At 41.3% G+C, this 25,112-nt stretch overlaps 1 protein-coding gene across 27 annotated transcripts in view; it reads left to right on the forward strand.

Annotated features, from left to right (window-relative positions):
* The window catches only part of MAGI1 (membrane associated guanylate kinase, WW and PDZ domain containing 1), a 326,290-nt gene extending 303,933 nt beyond the window's left edge, over positions 1-22,357 (forward strand). For 7 of the 27 annotated variants that reach the window (XM_035546638.2, XM_035546644.2, XM_035546639.2 and 4 more), the window contains 8 exons: positions 302-494; positions 3,057-3,350; positions 6,628-6,831; positions 12,441-12,531; positions 12,651-12,714; positions 13,562-13,708; positions 14,941-15,079; positions 18,692-22,357. In XM_035546638.2, the coding sequence (XP_035402531.1) occupies positions 302-494; positions 3,057-3,350; positions 6,628-6,831; positions 12,441-12,531; positions 12,651-12,714; positions 13,562-13,708; positions 14,941-15,079; positions 18,692-19,392 (1,833 nt within the window). In that variant the 3' untranslated portion in view covers positions 19,393-22,357. Of the gene's footprint in view, positions 1-301; positions 495-3,056; positions 3,351-6,627; positions 6,832-12,440; positions 12,532-12,650; positions 12,715-13,561; positions 13,709-14,940; positions 15,080-17,053; positions 17,143-18,691 lie in introns of all 27 variants that reach the window. The other 20 variants (XM_035546650.2, XM_035546652.2, XM_035546653.2 and 17 more) reach the window with 12 other exon arrangements.
* The last annotated feature ends 2,755 nt before the right edge of the window (positions 22,358-25,112 follow it).

A 25,112-nucleotide genomic window follows, 5' to 3' on the forward strand; every position in this document is an offset into this window, starting at 1 on the left:
ATCCTTCTCTCTGCTTACTGTCTGATTGAATGCATTTCCCAAGGCTGTCTGTCAGCAGAGTGAGAGGACTGCCTAAAGGAAAAAGATGTCAGTATCTTGATTACAATTTTCACAATAGGGCTAGATTAATGTGGAGCTGTTTTCCACAGGACCGACTCTCCTGACCAGCAGACAGTTGTCAACAATTTTGGCCCCTGCTAAATTTGTGTGCCATTCGCTTCTAGCTGGCTGTTGAGCATCTACTGTTCTCATTTATCATTCTTTCTTTCTTTCCTTTCTCCTGTTTGTGCTAATTCATCAGATTTACATCGGTCACATTGTACCGCTGGGTGCTGCTGATGCTGACGGCCGCCTGAGATCGGGCGATGAGCTGATCTGTGTGGATGGGACGCCCGTTGTTGGGAAATCGCACCAGCTCGTCGTCCAGCTTATGCAACAGGCAGCCAAACAAGGTCACGTCAATCTGACTGTCAGGCGCAAAGTAGTTTACACAGGTAAGCTGCAGTGCTGCTCAGCGGGCTAGATTTTCTTGCCAGACTCCGTCTGTTCAGCCAACAGTTTAAAGAACAAATGCTCCTCCTTGTAATACTGGAAAAACTCAGGGGATGCGGTGTTACTCTTTCTCTTTTGGCTATTTTTAGCCTTTTTTGTTCTTGATCAAATATGTATCAAATATTTTGTTTCTAGTCAAGGCTCTCTCAATTTCACTTGTCTTCTAGTCTTTGTGAAGGTTTCTGGTAAAATGGGGAACTGTTTAGTTGCAACATATCATTTTTATTTGGATCCATACAGTGACAGAAACGGTGTCTGACTGCCTGTGTTTTTTGTTTTCTTCCCAAAATAATTGTGCTGCCTGATAACAACGATTAAACAGGGAGGGAGGGAAAAGATGCTCCAGAGTCCACAGGAGAGGAGGCAAGGGCAGAGCGAGGTAGGGGATCGGTGTGTGGTGGCTGATGTCCCAGCTGCAGGAGAAGCTTCAGGTGTGGTGGTGCTATGTAGTCAACTCCACTGCAGGATGCAGAACTGTAAGCATCACTGATCCAGGCAGGTAGCACAGGGACTGCATGTTCCTTGTAACAGAGAGGCTTGATTATGCTGAGTTATGCTAGGTGTGGTGCACGCTGCACATCTTTCATTCCTGACGCAGAGCTGCCATTGCGAGAAAAGTTTTAGGAGATAAGGGTTGAGATGAAGGGAAGGGCAGTTGGATTTTTGGTATTGTTTCTGTGCATGCGTTTTCCAGTTTTATAGCCCTGCAGGCTGGAAATTATAAAAGATTTAGATGCATGAGAGATTTTGGTATAAACCCTTGATATTTCATTCAGGGGCTTGTTCAGAGCTATTTCCGAATCATTTCAAATGTGGACACTTACTCTAGTATAAATTATTCAGGAACCCTTTTTTCACCTTATATTTGTGGGCTTTTAAATTCCAGCACAACTTCGCAGAGAAACCTCTTCCCGAATTTTGGTCCCTTATTCCTCTGCTCATCTATATGCCAGTAGCAAAAGATTGTTCACCTAAATGGGTGCTCCTTGTCCTGAGATTCACATTAGGGAATGTTTATGCATTCTTAATATGTAGAATGCATTCTTAATATGTAGAATATTATGTATTTAGAACATACTTCGAGTATATAAATGCAAATAAGTACCGCCTTCCAATAATATTTTAAAAGTTCTTTTCCTTTAGATCATGGGTTTACAGCTTTAGATTTTGTGTTTGCCATCCATTTTTTTGTTGTTGTTGCTTTTAAGATCTTCAACTTGATTTTTATTCACCAGACAAATTGGAGAAGTGAGCTGATTAATGGAGTCAGCCATTCAGTGGGGACAAGTGCAATATGCTGCTCTCCGCTGCACAAATGGACTGTGGAGAACTGGCTGGGTAAATAGAAGCGGAAATTATTGTAAGCCACGAGTGTTACCTGGGGTTGGCTCAGGTAAAGACAAACGCTGCTGGAATGTAGGCAGCAGGGAACTCTCCTGATTTCCCAGCAGATGATCTCTCAGCTGCAACATGGTCCAGCACGTCAAGAAAGACATGTTTGAGTTGGAGGGCGCCCAACTGGAGGGAGTCCAGAGGACCAGGGAGAATGAGGAGAGCTCTAGCAAACATGGTCTGCAAGGAAATATCGAACAAATTGGGATTGTTTAGCCTAAAGCAAACAAGGGGGAGGAGGTGTTAAACTCCCCAAGACTATAAGAGGCTGCTGCAAAGAGGAAGGGAATAATATGTTCTCCATATGCCTGCAAGATAAAACTGGAAATAATAGCCTTATGTTGCAGCAGGGAAGATTTAAGTTAGATATTACAACCAATAGATTGCCTGGGGAGATATTTAACAGCAGATTAGACAAACATCTGCCGGGACTGACAGTAAGCATTGTTGGCCTGGACTTGAGTAGTGTGGACTAAGAGATTTTTTGAGATTTCTTCAAGCCTTGTGTTAGCTGATTGGATTTTAAACTAATACCACCTCCAACTTCAGTTGCTGTTAAACACTTGCTTAATATTAATGTTAATAATGTTTAAAGGTTCCCCCCAACTGTGACAGACTGTACAGATGAAAGTTGCTGATTCCTCCATTCAGAAAAGCTTAGTTCACAATTGTTTTGTTTTAGTGTGGGTAGTTATTATTAATCATGATCACGTTAATTAAAAACACTCAGTGCTACCCAACTGATAGCATTGAGTTAAAAAAAAATACCCAAGTGTTGAGTGATGGGTATTTGGTATTACTGTGTCTCCCCACGGCTTGTGCACATACACACAGTTGCACATATGTAATTGAAGAGGGGATGTGGTAGTGGAAGGCTTTGGCTGCATGACCATAAACAGCAGTGGATGTGGGTGTGTGGTCGGTGCTGTCACTGAACAGAGCTGCGGTGACATCCAAAAGGAGATGGAGGACGGAGCCACTGGTCATGATTTATGGATTAAAGCAGGTTCTATGCTTTTTTTCTTCTTTTGTCTTTTTCTCAGTGTGCAGCACTTGTCAAGCATTAAACAGTGCAGCTTCCTCAGATGGTCTTTTTTTTTTTCCTTCCCCAGTTCCCAAGGCAGAGAATGAAGTCCCGTCCCCAGCCTCATCCCACCACAGCAGCAACCAGCCGGCCTCGCTGACGGAGGAGAAGCGAACGCCGCAGGGCAGCCAGAACTCCCTCAACACCGTCAGCTCGGGCAGCGGCAGCACCAGTGGCATCGGGAGCGGAGGCGGGGGAGGCAGTGGCGTTGTCAGCGCCGTGGTCCAGCCCTACGACGTGGAAATCCGCCGCGGCGAAAACGAGGGCTTCGGCTTCGTCATCGTCTCGTCGGTGAGCAGGCCGGAGGCGGGGACGACGTTCGGTAAGTCTTGGGGTTTGTCAGCGCCCCTCAAATGAGACTCAGGTTTGAGTGCTGCAGCACAAGGAGGCAAGTGGGGATGTTTAATTAAAAGTCATGGGTATGACCTAATTTGTGTGATTAATGGCTTAATCAGAGGATGAGACTTGGTAGGTGTTTGCCTCCTGGGTTTTGTTCAGCACTGAGTCGAGAAAAGCAAAATGAGAAGTCCCATCCTGAAGAGCAAAAATGCCACCAGTGGCAATTCCTGGTGCTACCCGAAGCACGGGCTGTCCCTGCAAGCTGGGCACCTTTCTGGGGCTTGCTCTCAGGAGAGCAGCCAGGGATCCCCTCAGAGATGCTGTTGTGTAATGCAGAAAGGGAGCAAGTGGCAGGAAGTGTGTCTCCTGATGGTGGAATTGAGCCATCATTAAAAGCAGTAATGCCTAAACTGATTAACTTCTCTTTGGCAATCAGGGTTATTCTGATCCTCATTACAAAGTGAGTGTGCTGATGGCTGGAAATTAATTAATTAATTTAATTAATTAATTTAATTAATAGTGCTTGCTGAGACATTAAATGGAGGATATTGTTTAACCAAAAAAAAAAAAAAAAGATTTTTTTTGACCCGTTCCACCTTGTGTCTCCTTTTCCCAAACCTATTTCTTCAGAGCAAGAGGGAACAAGGTTCATGCAATGTCACTCTTGATATCCTGCCCTTACAGCAGTGGTCATGGTTTCTTTCTGAAGACTCTCTTCTGCTAGACAGACACTTGTTTTCAGGTGTTGTTGCAAAAGAGGCGTCATTCTGTTTACAGAACAAATGAGTCATATATTGCAAAGCACAAATAAGTTGGTTTTGCACGTGTGCGCAGGACAGCCTGCTCTAGAGCAGAATTGTCATTGCAAGGAGGAAAGCAGTCAGAAATGCCACTTTCTTCCCTTCTATGGTCTCCAAGAGGCAGCATCCACTTTGACTTTACAGGGGAAGGGAAGGGCAGAAGAAGTGCTTTGGCCATATTCACGCTGCCTCTCAGAGCAGGGTTGTGTTTTGTAGACAAAATACCTTGCAGTCTCCCTGTACAGCTTGACTGTTCCCGGGGCAGGCAGGTGTGTGTGGCAAAAAGTGGCCTTCCCCCCTTTCTTTTCCAGTGAAATTTCCTGCTGTTACCCAGTGGCAGTGCCCTTACACTAGTAAAAGCACAAGGGATCAAGGGAGCATCACCTCCTTTGCAGGCATTGATATGGAGCAGACCGTTTCTAAACACCGTTCTGGGCAGCCATAGCAGCAGAGGTTGCAAGGGGGAATTGTCCAGTGTAGACCTGATGGAGTGAGTTCTGTCAGCTCTCAGGTGCTGAGCTACCTTTCTGCTGTCCTCATGGCTGGAAACTGTGCTTCCAGGATAGGTATTTTGGTGCCCGAACACAACGGTGTAATGCAATATTCGATAAGCTGAGCTCAGTCTAAAACGGAGAGAGAGCTTTTATCTTCTGAAAGCATTTCAAACATGCATAAAGAACTTTTACGGTATGAAGGCTGTGCTGTAACTCTTTTCTGCAGAGAAACTTTGACCTGAAATTGTAAAGAGTTGTGTTTGTTTTAGCCCAAGATACTCTCTAACTGGAAGTTTTCTGTGCAGGGGCTTCTCATGGAGGTCTGTTGATCTGTGACTGTTTTTCCTTTAATTTTTTCAACTGTGTTCAGCTTTTTTCTAATACTCTGCATGAGATGTGTTCCCTCTGCCATGTGGTGCTTGCTCTGTGCCTGCTTTGTAGTTTTTTTTTCTTTCATAGGTAGTATTCAGAGATGGGCCAAACTGGTTCTGAAACCCACCTCGGTCACTTTGGTGTGGCCTCTCATCTATTTTCCCATAGATTGGCCAGAGCTGGAACTCCTTCCTTATTTCAGGAGCTTATTTCAGATACCCTTGAAACAATCTTTATACTGGATGGATTTCTGTATCACCAGAGAGGGAAACTTTCTAACATCACAGTAAAACAACGATAAAAAATCCCCCACCATTTGCAAATAGTATTAACACCTTCTGCTAGTTTTCATTGCATCTTTCCAACCATGTTCTCTCACTTCATATTCCTTTTCTTAGCCTGTTCTCCTTTATGGCATTTCTGGGTTTGTCGTGCAGCAACGTTTAAAACTACTAATCAAATAAAGATAAGAGCACAGATGGGAAAGTGCATCTTGAGGGTGAATGTATCGTGTATGTGTGAAGTATCAGATGACCACTCCGCATACCTCATGCTTTTCACCACGCACTGCATGCCTGAGGGCCTCTTGCCCACGTAACGAAGCCATACAAAAGCCCAGAGGATTTACCTGAGTGCTGTTCTGTAGCTCCTGTGTCCCAAATCTGCATTTTGTGGAAGACCCTGCGTTTCTGGGGCCAACCAATTGCATGGAGGGGAGTTTTGTCTTCAAAACACATTCATCCTAAAGCGCTCTGGCTCTGAGTGCCAGACGTCTCACGGGTTTTGCGTGTGGTTTTAGAGGTATTTAAATCAGGAGGTCCTTATCCCTTCCCCGCTCCCACCCTTATGCCATCTTGGATTGTAAAAGTGTGGGGTGGGGGTTAACAGAGGCTGAGGTGGATGCCTGCACCAAACAGGTTACCTTTTTTGTCAGTCTTGGCCCATCTGTAGTGGTCCTGTGCCTTCCCTAGTGGTACCTTTGTTCACAATGGAAGAAAACCGTTCCATGTCGCTTCCCCATCCAGCGCTGACAGATTGGGTCTTTGTGGTAGAAAGGGAGGCGCGCTCCCTCCTCGGACTAGAATGATTTCATCTTTCTGAATTGAGAAAGAACAAAACATTGGCAGAAGCTTGAACAGCAATTGATTTAGGGAAAGACTTGAGAGGCTGACACCGATGTAATCTTGGAGGAGGAAGGTTGTGTTTTCTACAAAGAGTTTCAATTTTCTGGTACAAAAATAAAATTGGGATTTGGGTTATTGTGGGGCTGCTAAGTGCAGTTGTAGTTCATAAAAGCTCACCGTGTATTAACAGAGGTCAAGGGGGAGGGAGATTTGAGGGTTAACAAGCACCTTTTTGTAAAAGAAGTATTGTGCACTCATACTAGTTGATTGCCAATGTTTTGAACACTGGCAGCAAAGCTATCCTATAATAACTTTTGCTTGATGCATTAATTAATTAACCCTTAACCTTCTCTTTCCCTTTTCAACCCTTTTTCTCCTTTTCCCCTTCACCGTAATTCCCACGTATGTAAACAATTAAAACCAAACCAAACCAAACAAAAACAAAAACAACCCCCAAACCAATACAAAAGCGGGAAATGCATGTGTGGCCATGCCTCACAAAATAGGTCGGATAATTGAAGGGAGTCCCGCAGACCGCTGTGGCAAGCTGAAAGTAGGCGATCGGATCTTGGCCGTGAACGGGTGCTCCATCACCAACAAGTCGCATTCAGACATCGTCAACCTCATTAAGGAAGCGGGAAACACCGTTACTCTGCGCATCATTCCAGGAGATGGTAAAGTATTTGTTCCCTGCTGTGTTTTCTCACCCTGTTGTTGCTTTGTTCCTGGGCTTTTCACGTCAGTCAGAGCTGCAAAAGCATAAAGATTTCCACTCTTACTTTGGGAATTAGCAGCAAGGGGTTGTGAGTGTCCCATAGATGTATTTCCCTTTTCTTTCTATAGAAGTAGGAGCCCTATTTTTTTTAAAGGAGGATACTGATTCTCCATTTAAAAAATAATAATTATATTCAATTTGATTGTGTTCCTCCAAGTATCTCCTTAAAATCTTCCATAAATTTGATGCATATCTTGGTACTCTCTAATTTGATTCTTAGGTTAATAATGGAGCTTCAGGATTTTTGAGAATCACTGCATGCTCAGTAATATACGGGATCCCTGAAGCTTTCCACAGGCTATAAAGAGATCACAGAAAGAGATAAACACTTTGTCATATTTTAAGCTGTTTGAAAAGAAGATTTGTTTTTATTCTGCATAAGTTGCTTTTTGAAGCCATCTCAGTACATTTTCAAATGACTTTATTAAATGGCAATGGCTCTGGAGCTGCTTGTGGGCTTGCAGCTGACAGTCATAAGGGTTCCCCTGGATGAGATCTCATTGTTTCAGATGAGAGGGGATGTGCAGGATGCCTGGCAATATGCTGACACTTGGTACTATTTTCAGATCATTGAATTGTTTGGTTCAAGTGAGGGTCTGCGTTATGTATCGGTTTCATGAAATTAATCCCTACCTGCGATGCCAAATAAGAATAGAGCAGAAACATACGTGAAGCATCTGCAGCAGAGCTAAAATTGCTTTGGTTCCAAACTGTAAGAATTTCATTTGTTCATTGTCCTGCTCTGCAGAGGACACGTTCGCAGAGGGTACTCATTTAGCAGAAATTCTTTCAGAAATTCTCTTTTTTAAAGCTAAATCCACGGGTATAGAATTTGATAGCTCAGATGCAGTGCTAATGAGCATTTCTTGGAGTTGCACAGGACATTACTTGCATTCAGTTAAACGTAGAGAAAGTGCGATTAAATTTGAAAGGAAGGTTGAGAAAGTCTGACTGAACTGCAGATGTCTCCTCACAATGAGAACTACTGGAAGGAGACCTTTTCATCCTGCAGCCTGCCAGGAAGCATTTTGCTGTCGCTCTGCCTGTTTGGACTAGCACTAGTGCACTTACCGCTTCCGAAGAACCGGAGGGAAGCTGTGAACTGAGCCTGGTATCTGTAATGCAGAATGAAGGAGTTACATGATGTGATTTTCTCTGGGAAACATTCACTAGTTGCTAACTCTCCTTTCTATGGCTGTAGTAAGCTGAAACGGGGATTTGGTTACCCCACAGAGCATGACTGCTTTGTTTAGCTATAGGATAAAAACAGGGCAGGACCAGAGGTGATCTGGTTATAAATTATTTCTCTTTAGGGTGATCTGTTTTGCATGAAGGCTTTATTTTCCTACTGTCTAGCAGCAACCAGGTCAAATGGGATGTGATCCTTTACTGCTTCCAGCAAAATAAATATTCATGAATAATAAAATGGCTGTGAATCAGGCTAATGGCTGAGCTGGCCTGTGTGTGCCAGCTCTGGAAGGTGAACCAGGAGAAGAATTGTTCATTACCTTTATTTTGGTATCTGATCAAAATCTAGGCAGATGAATCTTTGAAGAAAAAAGAATACATGTGAAATAACTTTTAATCCATTGATATTTTTGAAGAGGAACGTAGCATCCTGACAGGAATGCTCAGCCAGCCTTGTTCGTGCAGATGTGTGTACAAAATACCTTGTTAAATTGCTTAGGTTAGAAGGGAGCTCTCCAGCTGTGACTGACATCAGGCATTCCTAGAGAAGATGGAGAACTGTAATTCTGGGAAGGAGTCAACTCTTTTGCAGTAATGCAGGCTTTGAGCCTTTTTGTTTGCTGAGCTCTGTAAATTCAAAGTCTGATTGCCAGCTCTACCTGCATTTAATTTCCAAAGGGTAGTAAGGCCAACCATTCTGAAACATGGTGAGAGGTTTGCTCAGAAAACATGTGATTTAAGAAATCAGTCTCAATGTTGTTTTATTTCTCTAGTTGCCTTCTGATTTTGGGGTGCTTTTTGGCAAGTCTAAGGGGTCTAACATTGTATTCTGATGGGAAAAAAATTAGAAGCTGTGCTTCTCAGATAAAGGTGAAACTAAAGCTCATCACAAGACTCACAATAAACTCACATTGCTAATCTCTTCTAACATTATTAAAACCCCCAATGGTTTTTGCTGTGTGATAGTCTTGCACCAACTCATTGTAATAGACCGCTACAGGAGTGTATTTGCAATGGCATTACGATGGGTTAGCATGCTACTGGCTGATGCAAGGGTACAAGCAGCCAAAAAAAACAACCTTAGATTAGGCACTGGTGTCTGTGTATTCTAGGGCAGAATAGTGCAAGAAGTTGGTGAAATCTGTATATGTTAGAATATACTGTTGTAGTTATTGAGAGAACCTTTCCTGTATTTGTGTTCTGTTCCAGTTTTGCATGGTGGCTGGCATGTGTCCTGCGTCTAAAACACTAGCAAAAATGATGCACAAATCCTGCCTCATGGGATAGGGTGGGCTAAAGATAGACCCAGCACAGTGGTGTGAAGATACATCTGTACCAAAGATGTGTTGTTGCTCTACTTGGTATTCTTAGTGTGACCTACTAAAGGGGAGGAAAGTTGCTTTTTCTTTGGAGCCCGTCTTCATCTCATCTCCAAATATTTGTGGAGGATTTCAGGGGCTTTGTTCTGGGTGAATACAGCACACTTAACCATGTTTCAGGACCTTCTGAAGTTGGAGACAGATTTTAGCATCAAGGCATCTTTACAAAATACACAGAATTACTTTGTTAAATCCAACAGTTTAACCACACACAGGGACGTGTCCGTCTCACACAAGCCAGCTGACGACGGCACTGCCTTGTAAAGGCATCTTTTGGTCATGCCTGCCCCAAGAGGTGCAGGCAGACCCAGGAGCCTCTCTTGCTCTCCGGGCCACTGGACACAGGCCAGCTCTCGTCTGGAAGATGTTATGGCTCCAGATGCTATGGGTTTGGGCATGTTAACTTGGGCAGAATGCTGCAGGCAAAGGAGCTGTGCTCTCCTTGCACCCATCTGTTTCAACAGTTCTTTTTCTTTCCCTTTTCCTGAGTTTCCCTTAACAAGCACCGGCTATAGAAAGGAAAAACCTTCAGCTCTTTTAGGTTCCTCCACAACTGAAATAAATCCGTGAAATAAAATGGGTTCCCAGATCCAAGTAAACCTATGACCACCGCTTTTCCTCCCATTTCCTCCCATTTCTGCAAATCTGTATTACAGCTGGACTCTGTTTAATAGTGGGAGCTTTTTCCATAGTCAATAAAGTGAATTACCAGATGCTTGGAGCTTATGAGGCAAACAAGGGCAGGGTAGAAAACCTTGTGATTTTATTCTGGAGAGCAAGATATTTCCACCCAGATTTTGCTTCTGTTGTCTGATGGTGCCTTTTTTTAAGAGGGACTGAACTAGAGAAATTCATTCAAGAAACAAGCTGCATCTTTTTTAACCACTGATTGTGCATTCAGCTTAGATTTTGCTCCTGAAAAGTATTGATCAGTGTTTTGTGATTAGTTGTATTCCATGGCCCTCTTCTAAATAAAGTCAGTATAGCACGTAGTGGGGATGTCCTGTGTGCAGAACAGTTCCACGAAAGAGCAAGTGCCTGCCACTGCAGTGACTAACTGGGAATGCTGTGCCTAATGAGCAGGTATTTCTGTTGACTCTGATTTTCCAGTCCCAATGTCCATCCTTGTCCGAGGTAACCATTCAACATTTCGAATGGTTAAGCACATACCACTAACTCTTCCTCAGAATTCAGTGGGAGGATGTTTTCAGGGATTGCTGACCTGCAGGCACCCCAGAACAATTCAAAATTTGAAACTGTTCAGTACTATTTTCAGTTCCAGATTGATACAATATGGATTTCTGGAAAATATGTTGAGTTCCATATGCATGTGTTCCAGGCCTTTCCTCCAAAATTGTGTTGAAATTTGGCTAATGACATTCGCATGACCTTAATTTTAGAGTTTTAAATGAGTTCTAAGTTAACTCTATATTTATTGAAGTCTATGATAAAGCTCCAAAATAGCAAGAGGACCATTTTGCCATGCTGTACCGTGAGGAGCAGCTTGATGGTCACTTTTAACTCATGTCTACAGCAACTCCCTTCCCTGTTTCTGAAGCAGGAGTGAGGAAATCACTTGGAAGCACCTCCTGCTTTGCATGGAGAAACATGGCTTTTGCATGTGCTGACGTTGGGCTGGGAGTCCTTCATCATGGTGTAAATTAAGCTTTGAGGTTAATCCTCTTCTCTGCATTCTCTTAGTGACCCTTTTTTTAAACGGTACCCAGAGCCATTGATGCATTTGGTGCAGGCAGTTCCACATCCCTTTGTGCATCTTTGAGTGCTCAGGCACCAGTGGGTGGCATTTCAAGGACATATTTCAGCAAGTTTGGGGTTTAGCCATATTCAATATCACCTTGTAAGGCATTAGATAAAAGCCACATCTCAATCCTACTGATTGCAATTTGTGATGGAGGAAGTACTGCTAAGCTCATAATCCATGGAATAGTTATTGCTACTTTAAGATTAATCCAGCCAACCTTCCATATTTGGAGACTTTAATGATTGGAATTTTGGAATTCGTGCCGTTATATAACAGACAAAGCATTCTTCAACCCTTCCTTCGCAACTCAGTCTTTGTTCTGTGTCTAACGCAGAATTTATTTATTTTTTTTAACTTTTCTTCTTTTTTCCAATTGAGTGTCTTTGGATTTCCCTTTAGATTGATGATCATGGTGATGCCTTTGGTTATTGAAAAAGCCTCATTTGCGTAAAAATAAATTATAAATATACTATGTATGCATTATACAGATATATAGAAATATTTGACTCCCTGCTCTACACTAGTTGTGGTGGTTGGCTGTGGTGGTTTCTGGAACACACATTCTTTTCTACTTAACTTATTCAGTGATGAAACTAAATATGATGTTTTCACTAAAGCCTTGACATTTTCAAGAGCATAGGCTACAACAACAGCAGTGATGTGACGATGTTTCCTAGCTCGTTAGGAGTGTTTAGAAGGGCTTAGTGTTTGGAAGGCTTTTTTTTTTTTTTTTTTTTCTTACAGAGAAGAAGGGTAGAAAGTGATTTTGTACATCTGATGACAGATACCAGAAAAAGCAGACCCTTGAGGATGGGCCTTTGGACAGGCTGATACAGCGTATCTTTAAGGTCGCTTCCAACCCAAATCATTCTGCAATTCTGTGAGGGATCGTACTAAGTTTCAATGTGCAACTTAAAGGCCAATATTTCTATGCAATGGGATACTGTACAGTTTTATATACATAATTGCTATGACTTAGCTTAGACTTTATCCTGTTCATTTTGGATTCGGGAAATTTTGAGCCAGTTTCCAGTTCTTAAAAAAAAAAAAAAAAGGCAAACAAACAAAAAAACATGTTGATGCTTTCCAGTGAAATGACTTTGCAAATTTCATTTTTCAGCGCATAGCCAATGGTCTTCCTTCATAATGAAAAATAAATAAATAAAATTTGTTTTGCAGAATCCTCCAATGCTACTTTATTGACCAATGCAGAAAAAATTGCTACAATTACCACCACACATACTCCTCAGCAAATACCGCAGGAAACCAGGTCAGACTGTTTTCCTTGAGGAGGGCATCTTGCCATGCGCTCTGTTTGGTTACTTCTTAATCACCTTCACATTCCATGAGCTGTATTTTTCCTCTCCCTCTTTGTTTCATTCACTGCAGCAGGAACAACACCAAACCAAAGCAGGAATCCCAGTTTGATTTCAAACAGCCCCAAGCAGCTCAGGTAAGGAGTGCCTTCCTAATTGCTTTGTTTACCACAGACTATTGCTTCCAGTCTGCTGAAGGGCTGTGTTCAAACATTTCCCTCGAAAATTCCTACTGGGAAGCTGCTCTCCCTCAGTCTGTTTGCTGGAGGGAGAGGGATTTGCTGATTAGTTTCTTAATATGTATTGCTGTTGTTTCATCTGACAAGCATTTCCAATGCATTCTCATAATGACTTAAAAAAAAAAAAAAAAAAGCTAACATTTTTACTACAGTAATAACTGATGTGTTTTGTTTGTGGAAGTGTATGTTTGGAGGGTGCTCTCCACAAAGTACTGTTGTGTGCACGTGATAAAATCAGAGAACAAAAAGAGCAAAACTTAATAACGGGTAATGGCCAACATGTTCCTGGTTTTGCAGACAGTACCTTATTAGAGAGGTTATTTCACTGTTATCTTTCCTTGCCACTGGCCATCCCAGAAGTAACCTCTTCCGTTATGGACTTCAAAACATCCCTACGCCAACAGCATTGTGTTGTAGAACAAAACAGTACATGTGCTTCTGATCTTCTTGCAAAGGAATAGAAGAGGTGGTAACAAAAAGGAGAAGACAGCACCGTGGTGTAGACTTGTCCCATGTACCAGCTAACTAGAACCTGACACCAGGAGCGAGGTCATCCTAGCCTTCTTCTGCAGATTGGGACTGAGGAAGCAGAAAATGCTTGTGTGTGTGAAAAATCCACCGATTTTATTTTTGTACTTAACGAGTTCCAGAAATAATAACGTTCACTGGTTGAATAATTTCGAAATGAGAAATAGAGAAGCATTTAACTTTCTGTTGAATTGCACATATGTTGTCTTCCCTCCAGCAGGACCAAGATTTTTACACTGTTGAGCTGGAAAGAGGAGCCAAAGGGTTTGGCTTTAGCCTGCGAGGCGGCCGGGAGTATAATATGGATCTGTACGTGCTGCGACTAGCTGAGGATGGTCCAGCTGAGAGATGTGGGAAGATGAGGGTATGCACAAACAGATTTAAAAAACACAGTGCTTTGCAATAAGCTGACTGCCCTGCCTCTCCCCTGCAGGCACGCCTTCTGCTTTGCCAGCTAATGGGAAATGAAATTGTAACTGAAAGGAGCAATAGATTTACTTCTATCAGTGACTTTTCTTTCATTCTTTATGTACAGTCTATAAAAGTGCACATGCATTGGAAGACTTCACCCCATCCTTGTTCCAACCCAGATTTCCAAATTCTAATATATAAACTGACTTTTTAAGCCTAACAAAGATATGCATGGTAATCAAAATGTTACAATCACAGTCTTTGCCAGCTCCTTTAAAGCTGGAGCCATGAAAAGAGAATTTGGTTGTCCTACGTGATCCTCTCCTCTGCTGGGTAGAGTGGTGAGGGACCATTCATATATGTTGACTGATGGGTTAAAAAATTACAGTATAGTTTTTAATGAGTATTAGCTGTTAACTTTGCATATCACCTAAATTACAAATGTTATAGCACAATCATATGTTATAAAATGCCTACAGAAAAAGTAAATTGCCAAGTTTTATGCACTCCATGCTCCTCTGATAGAGAATGCATAATAACTTTACAACATGTCTTTGTCTACTACAGATAAATCACACACAGGGCATTTTCAAAATTCTGTTGCCAGGGCTAGATTTATAAGTCTAAAATTTTTGCTGATGAAAATAAATCATTGCTGCTGTGTGGAAGCTAATGTTTTAACAAGCTCCTCCAAGCCCTGTTTTTCTATCCTGATAAATTATATTTACAAAAGCAGGTTTATTGGTTCATACCAGGTATCTGTATCCAAGTGAGAAATGGACCTCAAAAATATTTGAACGTGCTGGTTACAGCAGACTGTAAAACAAGCAAGTTTGACCAAAATCTTAAAAATAATCAAAATAAAATAAAACAATACTGCTTCTAACATAGATCTAGTTATTAAGCAATACAAAAATGCAAGGTGGTTTTACGAAATAGCAGAGAAATAGTTCAACACTTCAAGCCTTCTGTTTTCTTCATGTCTCCTCTGCATGCTGGTTTTTGTGGACTCACAGCTGTGGCAGTAGCTGTCACTGGAAGGAGTGTGGCACGTGTAGACTTACCTGCTGCATATTTCTTCTTCCACCTTTGCTGTGGACACTGTCTTCTTTGTGATGTGCTGGTGGTGGCCCTCTTGCAGGTTACTTTCTAATCTTAGACTCTTCTCTTTTATTGCTTTTACAGATCGGTGATGAAATCCTAGAGATCAACGGTGAAACTACCAAGAACATGAAGCATGCTCGGGCCATCGAACTGATTAAAAATGGTGGCCGCAGGGTCCGCCTGTTTCTGAAACGTGGAGATGGCTCTGTCCCAGAATATGGTGGGTCAAACTATGAAAACATTCCTTTCTTCCCTGGCATCACTCCATGAATGATTTGTCTCAAGATCTGAAGCGGGAATTCTTTTTTATTTTCCTTTCTCACCAGTGTCTTACCAACCTTTGCAACATATGGTTAATTGCCTCGCTTGTGCTGAATTTTCTACACATTTCATCCTTTGCTTGCTTCCATGGACTTGGGGCGCAGTGTAAGGCAAGATCATCATAGCAGTATTTTTGGTGATCAGAGAGGAAAACAAAACAAAACAAAAAACCTTATTGTCTTGTCCAGCCAAACAAGGAATGTCATTGAACTGTGCCAAACTGTTTCTCAGCGGCTGAATTGTTGTTTCAAATAGGTCTCTACTTCTAATCAATGCAAAAACTGGGATCCTGATTTGTTATTCTGAAGCAGTGAATTTTTGTTAATTCTCTTAGTTCTTGTCTGTATCCATAGACATGAATGCCAAGATGGCTTATGGGATTTTTGCCTTCCCTTAATATTTATGTAAATATTTATAAAGTTATTTAAGAAAAAAAAAAAAAAGAAAAGCTTTACTACAAAAATATATTGATTTGGCCTCCTGAGCCCTTTTCTCCCCCTTTAAACAGTCTGCTGTTTTCAACTTGTTAATTTGTAAGGTCTGAAAAGGTGTGGAGGTTATGAAAAGGTGCTCTCGTGTCCGTCTTGGGGGAAACACTCAGTCCTTGTTTCTTACTAAGAATTGCATTAGAATTCCTTTTCTTCCCCCCGGAGGTTGGATTGCTGGGTGGCTTAACTTAGCACACTATTTAATATTATAATTATGTCTTATTTATTTGAGATAATTGTCAAATATTGTGCCCTCGATGGAGGGCTACTCCCAACCAAAGGTCTTTGAGGTTTCTATAGAAACTGATGATTGAAGGGATGTCCTTTATATTTTTCTCCCCTTATTTGGGTTATTTCTGTGTCAGTAAGTTCTGTGTTTATCATTCACTCCATGTCCTAATAACAAAACCAAAATCATTCTGCACAATTTATGAACTAGATTTTCTTTTTATTTACTGTACCAAGTTTGAGCATTTCTGCTCACTCTGTTCATTATTTAACTTTAAATGACCAATTCAGAGTATAACCAACAAACAATTGAAGTATTTAATGATACGGAAGGGAAGTTGTGGGTTTACACTTCTGTAATATAAATAGCACACCAGAAGGTTCAATGATGGCACTGAAATTCTGTAATGTTCTTTCTACTTTTGTCTTTTCCTATACTCCTTTGGATGTACAGTACTGTATCATATGCTAGACTGCATACATACCCTGTAAATTAAGTGCTTCACATCTCAAAGCATATGTCTGTTGCACTGAGGATGAAAATCCAACACCAATTTTATTTTGGCTAATGCTAAACCACTAAAATGTTCATTCTCCAAGCAAGGATTTAATATACAGGGGCCTCACTACTGTAAAGAAATATCCTTGTAACATTTGGGACTCCTTCCTCTCTTCGTTCTGTTCGCTGCAGTCACAAACGGTTCCTCTAATAATGTTAAGTTCCAATATTTTTCTGACTCGATTGGAACGTGCTTCTCTATGAGGCTGTATATTTTTGTAATGAGTTTTGTACTTATTTTTAATGTTGTGGTCTCTGGTGGACTTTATTTTTCGTTGTTGTTTGATTGTTAATGTTTTTTCTATGACATTCTGTGTCGCTGTTCCAGCTGTCTTTTAGAATGGATGCTCTCGTTGTCTGGGTTAATGAATCACCTCTTAGATGTCTCTTTATGTCACGATAATAACAACTGCTGTCTTTGCAGCCTTATATTTGGGTGAAGCCTAGACAATCTGACTGGAAAAATAAACTTTCTTTATTCTAAGATAAAATATGAAGATTTTTCTTTCTTTCACCTTTAATATAGGGAATCTAAATTTTCTACTTTTCTCTTTCTCTTTCTCTTACTTTTCTTGGTGCTGGGCTCTTCCTTCCTCAGCGATGATACCTCCTAATATCGCTGCATGTATGAGAAATGACAAGCTCGGGGAGTCTTGCTTCTACCTTATGGGCCATAATCAAACTACGGTTTGTAGCTAAAATCAATATTAGGTGTTTTTGTGCTGTGGCCTAATTCCCTCACATTGCTTTCCGCTTCGCTATATTTTATATGTACAGCAATTCATTCCGAGCACCCTGCGTCCCCCGAATTGTAAGTACACCACTCGACACGTGTAAGCCTCGTTTGTACCTTGTGCCATAGCCAGGTTGCCACAAGCCGCGTGCTTACAGCCACGGAAAAGCGGTGTGGTCCTCCAGCGGCTGCCTGGAAAAGCTAATAAGCAAAAACGCACGCACGTGAGTCGCACCATGGGTTTCACCTGGAAATCACCAAAATAACAGCCCATGCACACACTGACCCTCCTGAGCTAAGGAATGGAAATGGCACCAGATGGGAGACACGTTGTGGTGACAGGAGCAAGGAGCATGTACAGTGTTTGGCATGGGGGAGGGAAAACAAAAAGGAGAAAAGCAGAAAAATGTCTGTCCCCGCAAGTGTTTGTGAGGGTTTTTGGTCATTGCCACCAGGACAGCCCACCTTGAAGTTAGTGCAAGCAGCAAGGAGCACCCAGGAAGTGTAGCTAACACCGGCCCAGCTGCCGTGCAGAAGTTACTTTAAAAAGAAAATAACCAAATAAAACGAATGCTCACATTACGTCAGCACAGATACCTTTGCCGTGTCTCTAATGAATCATTCATAAACATCCTTTACAAATGACGAGGGTGATTGTAGTTGAGCTACAGTGCAGGGCTGGGGTTTGGGTTTGGGGGGTTATCCTGCTGCTTTGCAGTTTGTTACAGAGGTAGCTCAGCTGTATTTTACCTGAAACGCTACATGAAAATAATGAACTGGAGATTAGGTTCTAATCAAAGCCATTCTACATATTACAATACCTTTCCATTGCTTTGATACAAAAAAAAAAAAAATCATACGTTCTGTCATCATTTGTTGAATCATTGTGGCAAAACCAAAATCTACCCTAGGACTTCTCATAACGTGGCAGAATTAAGTGAGATTAAGTAAAATGGAAATTGCTTGATTACAGTCTAATTCTCACACGTTCAAAATGTTATTTTACAAGGTCAAAACATAATAATCAATTCTATTTTCTGTGGCTTTTTTCCGCTATTTGAAACAAAGCCTCCCACAACTGGAAGGCAATGCTTTCAAAAGACTTAAAAGAAAAAATCATTTCCTAACGGCCCTCTTTATTGGAAACTGTTAAAAAAAATCCAACAACCCAAACTACATTTTTTTTTTCCCCACTGTAGAGAAAGTAGTGTGAGCAAAACATTGTGAATTGGGCTTGGGGGAAATGTAAAATGCCCCATGACGAGAAGAGCATAAAGACGATATCGGCTTGGACCAAAACACGGCTAATGAACAGAGCAGCACCAGTACTAACCTGTAACTCTCGTTGTTCGCAGTTAAATTAACAAAAGCTCCGGTTAGCCTTCGCTGACTGCTTTAACAGTTGTTTGTTTTTGTCACTAATGAAGTCTGAAGAGTGATAAGTGGTGTCACGGCGCCGCGGAAGGCTTCGGTACCAAACGCTTTGCTGTTATTTTCTTGCAGACCCCAGCAGTGACAGGAACAGTCCCGCCACAGGTTCACAAAATGTATCGGAAATGAAACCCGCGCCATCCGACCGACGGCAGCACCCATCATTGGAGTCCAGTTATCCACCAGACCTTCACAAATCATCACAACATGGGGACAGGCGGACTTACGTTAGAGACCTAAAAGGCAGCAGAGAGGTTAGCAGACATCCCAATGAACACCACACTTGGAATGGGACTTCTAAAACCAACGACACCGTGCCAGGCAGGAGGACGGAGAGGTCGCCGGACAGGAGGCGCGAGAGGCAGCCGGAGAGGGCGGTGGTGAACGGGCAGAAGAGGAGGTCTCCCGAAAAGCGGAGGGAAGGGACAAGGAGTGCTGACAACACCCTGGAGAGGCGGGAGCGGCACGAGAGGAGGAGAGACCTCTCCCCCGAGAGGCGCAGGGAGCGGTCGCCCAGCCGGCGCCGGCGCTCGCTGGAGAGACTCACAGAGCCGAGGAGGTCGCCCGACCGGAGAAGAGAGACCTCCCTCGACCGGCGGGCCAAGTCGTCCGACCGACGGAGGGAGAGGTCGCCCGACAGACGGCTCAGGGAGGAGCGAGCCGGCCACCGGGAGAGGGAAGACCCCGGCTGGAAGCATGAGGCGAGCCGCCGGCACCTGCCCGAGCAGCGCAGGCGGCCCTACAAGGAGTGCAGCACCGACCTCAGCATCTGAGGGGTCCCCCGGGGTCCCCGTCGCCTGCCCCACGCCACGGGAGTGGAGGAGAGAGCACGGGAGCTGGAAGGATCCAGCCTCCGCAAGGCGAGGAGACACCCGGCACCTGCTGGTCCTACAAACCTTTTATGCAGATGAAATCTTATAACAAACAAACAAAACAAAGTGTTGTGCCTGATGTATAATATTAAAGAAAGTATTTTTCAGTGTATTCTTTTTTTTTTTTTTAATTACTTGCCAAATGTTGGTCCTAAAGGATTATAAAGTTCTGTTTCTACATTCTTTGTAGATTTCTTAAGAATAATTCCTTTATCGGGCTACTTTCCCCCCTCCCCAATATAGTAAATGGGGGTAGCCAGTAATATAATATAGGTAAAGGATTTTATGACCAAGTTTGAATAATTTGATCCAGACTGTTCTCTAGTGACTCACTGCTACACTGTATGTAGAAAATTTTTTAAGGGTTGGGGGTGGGGAAGGAAGAATATTGTTCATCTCAGTAGGAATGGAGCGCTCCTGCTGAAGGAATTAAAAAAGAAAGAGACAAAATGTTCCTAAAATTGCAAGAACTGTTTGAAGAGACTACTGTGTCAATGAAGGATATTTATAATAATAATAAATAATAAATAAATAAAAGAACAAAAAAAAAACCCACACAGCACAAGATGATTTACGATAAGGAATTTCTAGTTTGTTCCATGAACAGTTTATACTTTCAGGCCCCCCTCTACAGGATGCGCAAAGGCAGAAAGACTGGTAACCACCATGCCTGTGTCACACACTAACGTAGACTGTTGATCTCTCATTAGCCTCAGCAACACTTAACGATATGTCATTAAGGCAGCCACCGCAGCCCTACTCATCTTCTAGATGTATATGGACAGCAACCGGAGCATGCATGGTATTGTTTTGTCTGCTTTGAAGCAAGGGAAGGGAACGGGATCCTGGGACAAGGCACAATGCGGTGGGGAGCGGAGTCCTCCCTCGGAGCGGGTGTATTCCTTCTGCTCAGGCAAAACCAGTGGGCTTTTCTTATTTTGCCAAATTCAGAAAATTCTCCTTTTCGTAGGTATTTAAGTTTTTAGTTTACTGGTTCATCCTTACTGAGACAAAAGGAGTGCACTTGCTGGGGAAAAAAAATAAAAGGAAAAAAAAAAGGGAAAAAAAATGTATCAGATGTATCAAAGAAAAAACACGGGCAAAAAGAGGTAATCAGTGGGACAACCTGGTTGTAGAAGCCTATCCGTACTGGTTATATGCTGTAAATTTGAGTTGAAGAACAGCAGCAAAAGGGAAACCTGCAAGTTTCTAAGTTGTATTTTCAAATTTGCAAGTTGTGTGGTAAGTCTGCTGTAGCATTGGTATAAGATTTTAATGGATTACTGCCTAGCTGAGCCAAAATGTTTGCCGTTACTGTTGGACCACTAAAGTAAACTGCTGCTTTTTACAGTGCATTGGTGTGTACATGTATACTGTTTCACATTTTCCATATGAACACAAAAACATTGCAAGTCTATCACTGTTGTTGCCATGGTACTGTAAAAACAAAACCAAGAAAGAAGATGGCCGATCATTGTGTGTACAGTTTAAATTGTAATTAATAGAGCCTGTTGGAAAAAAAAAAAAAAAAAAAGAAAAGAAAAAAAAGAAAAAAAACTGTTGCCTTTTTCTTGTATAAAAGAGGATTTATGACAAAATTTAGCTGTGAGGAATGTGATTAAGTGTTTATATTTCTGAAAATGGAACAAATTGATTCAGGGGGATATATTTTAATGTAAACTGAATCAGGTATGTAAAGCTGTTTTAAAATGGGAGACTATATAAGTAATTCTAAAGCTTTTGATGGTTTGAATATCATTTCTTTCTTCATGGTGGGCCTGCTTATATATTATTAAGCACATGTATGCAGTCTCTGTTCTTCAATCATCATTTCTTGCAATGTGCTATAGACATAATGCTCTTTTCGGTGTTGATGAAAAGCAGTATGTGGGCCAATCTTTTTTATAAAACACTATGCATATATAAATACTACATTGTTCATAGCTTTATTTGACTTAATTGGGTTTATACATAACACTAGGATGAGTAGATGTGGACTTACCCAGTACAAGCTTCTTTCCTCGGAACAGACACTATGTATATGATGTAGCAACAAAGAAGGAGAAAGTCTGTGAATGCTATTTTTATTATCAAATAAAGTTTTCCATACAAAGCATACATACGAGTGTAGTGATAAAGGAGTAGCCACAACGTAATGTTACTTACTCATCCCTGTTTAAATTAGTAAATTGTAGGTTACAGTTTCCAAAGGTCATCCATTGCATACATTAATCATTTGACAAGCCTTAAAGCAAAGGTTCCCAGTTTTCCAATATAAGATTTTCTTCCCCAGAATAATCAGAAGCTGAGTGTTTAGGTGGAGCAGGGTTTGTTATTATGCCTGGCTTTTGTGTCACTGTTCAAGATCATCACACGCAGCAGTGAACAGTTTGTATATCCATCACAGCACCTGCAAAGGTGGTCTGGTGCAGCCTGAGTCTTTAAGGGTATGTTTGGGTCAGTGAGAAAGTTTATGGACATTGTAGGTTAGAATCTTTTATGACGCCCAGTGCTTTTTTACTATGAAATTATATTGTGATGGAATACATTGCTCCTGACTTTATATCTTCTGCTGTTTGTACTGTTTACCCTCTCCAAGATCACATAATAGTATAGCTTAAATGATCTTAGCTGATTAGGCGAGTCTTAAGCTTTTGAAATGTTGTTTTTTTTTTTTAATGTAAAAGATGATATTACATAATACTGAAATTTTATATTACAAAACATTTAATTTAAAAAATACTGAAAGATGAGGGAAAAAAAATATGTAGTTGCTCATAATGCCTTTTTAGTGGTGGCATCCTTTCTACTGCTTCCAAACCCACTGAGAAGGAGCCCTGGTCTAAAGCAGGGCATTGCAGCTCTGTATTCCATGGTGCAACTCTATTCCCTTTAATTCATTCCAGCTTTACTTCTGACCATGAAATACATTTTTTCAAAACTTCTAAAAACAAGAAGAAACACTTTTTTAGACTGTAACTTTGCTGATGTTTTCCAGCAATGATCTACAATTATGGAGTTGCCAAAAAAAAAAAAAAAAAAAAACTTGTTTCTGATGAAGAAGTGAAAAGTTTATGAAGTGATAAGTGAAAAATCTCAGCAAGTTGATATGTTGATATTGTTAGTTTCTCTTTATTTTCCTTTTTTTTAACACCTTTTTTTTCTTATTAGTTTTACATAGTTAGGATCCTATACCACCCATGTGCTCAGTCCTGTCATTTGTGTATGTCATTTTGATTAATACCTGAATTTTTTTTAATACTTTTTTTTTTTTTTTTTTTTTGTCTGCAGAGGGGCAGTTCACCAGCATGAAGAATTATGTCGGTTTTGATCTTTTTGGTCGGAGTTACAAGGAACTTCTAGCTGCACTATGTTTGCTGCCTTTATTCGCTTTCACTGAGTTCCCTCCTCCTTGAATATTCGTTTCTTGGCATTCGAGCCAGTGTTTTATTTAATAGTGATCTTGTGTTAAATCCATCTGCTGTACTATGCTTGTTTTATCACCGTAGAAGTAATTATAGATACTGTTCTCCTCCTCAGTTTGATACCTTTTGTTACAACAGGCTTTCAGTTCTGTCTCTTGGCTCACTATTCTGCCGAAGAATATTATAAATGGCTCATAATATGTTCAGTTTATTTGGCTTTCATAAATAGTACCAGGAAAAGATGTCATTTATGACTTGCTGCTGCCATCTGTAAATGTGTGCTTGTTAGACCTTTGAGGTTACCTTTTTTTTTTTTTTTTTTAAGATAAATCTTTAAAAAGGAAAGGAAAAAAAAAAGAGTAGGAACTAAAAAAGTACCCCAATTTACTCAGCAGTTGTTGTAAATCGCATGAGTCTGAGATGATGCCAGGATCTCGGCTGGATGTGATGCTAATCCATCAGCATTACTCCCTGCGTATATAATGAAGAGGCAGTAAAGTGTCATACAAATGGAAAATTGTGGGGTCTCAGGATGGAAAGGAGTGTAAAATATGTGCTGCCACAAGTACTGCTGCTTAATGCATGTAGAACTTCAATGGTTGGGACTGACCATATTATGACAATCTGTCACACAGTCCCTAACTTCAAGTCAGGGAGTGCTTTTCAGAATTTAAGACATTATTATTTCTTTTTCCATATTGCCTTTATTGCCATAAACTTACAGCAAGATAGTGCTATACCTGTGCAACACATCGGGGAAAAAGCAAAGGCTTTGCCTTTGTAGGACATCCTCTTCTCGTCCATGTTCCTACAAGAGGCCCTCAAACCACTTCTTCAAAAGAACTCATGGCAATTAGTGTACAGGTTGCTGTGATGTGAAATTTACCCTTTACAGTGCTCCTCTAAATAATAAATGTCCATCAAAGTTTAAAAACACAAAGTTTAAATGTGGACACAGAGTTTCTAAAGTATTTAAAATCATTATGTTTCTTGATATTTACAGGGCCTAGGAGAGAGAGACAGCACACATGCTCCTTCCCAGATGGAATTGTGATAGCTGCAGGATAGTTTCTAAAAACAAACTGACAAATTCAATCAAAATGTAAGAAGTTGTCTGCAGAATGGTGTCTGTACTTTCAATTAAATACCCATAAGTGGATATGGTTCTGAGCATATTCTATCTAGGATATATTAGGGTATAAATGCCATTAAAATGAAGTGAGGCTTGTGCATGAGTTTGGGATCAGGCAGTTTTAACGTTTATTAACTATATACTTAATATAATATAATTAATATAATATAAGTAGTTTATGATGGTATAGTTTATTTTATATAAATACACATAAAACTGTCTGATTGTTATTCACTACCATTTATTAACCCCCATATTCCAGCAGAATTTAGTGTCCAACTGACTTTGCATATCTGGGCCTATGGGCACCAGCAGATGAGCTCTGGCCAGTCAGCAGAAAGTAACGCATGCCCCAGTGCTTCCATTTCAGAGCAAATCAGACATCTCTGTGTAAACCCATTTCAGTGAAAACGTGAGCTAAATCGATGCACCCCTCACTGAAGCAGCAGAGATGAACACCCACCATCAATGTTGCTGGCTGTCTGGGCAGGTGTGGGGGAGTTGAGGAGGGCTGTTATCCTCAGCAAATCTCTGTCAGTGTGCAAATTGCAAATCCTCTGTTTCAAAGAGTTGTCTGAGCCTCAAGATGTTGAAGCTGAAATGGAGGCAGTTTCTTCTCTTCAGGGAGTCTCATTAGCTTTAATTTTGCAACAAACAGTTTCTTAAAAGAGAACTTTTGTGGAGGTTTGTTGCAGCAAGAGGAGAGAAGAACGGAAAATGGTCTGCTGAGAAATATTTTGGTTGAGTGTTTTCTTTGGTCATATCCAACCAATTGTAAATTGCTGGCATTGTGCCTCAGCCAAGGTTAATGGGTCCATTCCTAAGCTGATGGGACTTGGGTGCTTACTGCAAGAAGTCAAGCTTGTATGGAACAGGAATTAGACATTGCTTATGTGGCTCTCATAGACCAGGCTTCCTCTCCACTCCTGTGTCATCTACAGCCAGTCTTAACTTTCCTTCCTTTGCTGTTTTTCAGAAATTTCAGTCTTCAGATTTTCTGTCTGTCATTAGAGGACTGAGGTTAAGTGACATTAACTTGCATTTGCTGTGCGCTAAGGGCATAC

This window comes from Cygnus atratus, chromosome 10, assembly GCF_013377495.2.
Source record: "Cygnus atratus isolate AKBS03 ecotype Queensland, Australia chromosome 10, CAtr_DNAZoo_HiC_assembly, whole genome shotgun sequence".
In the NCBI taxonomy this organism is placed as follows: domain Eukaryota; kingdom Metazoa; phylum Chordata; class Aves; order Anseriformes; family Anatidae; genus Cygnus; species Cygnus atratus.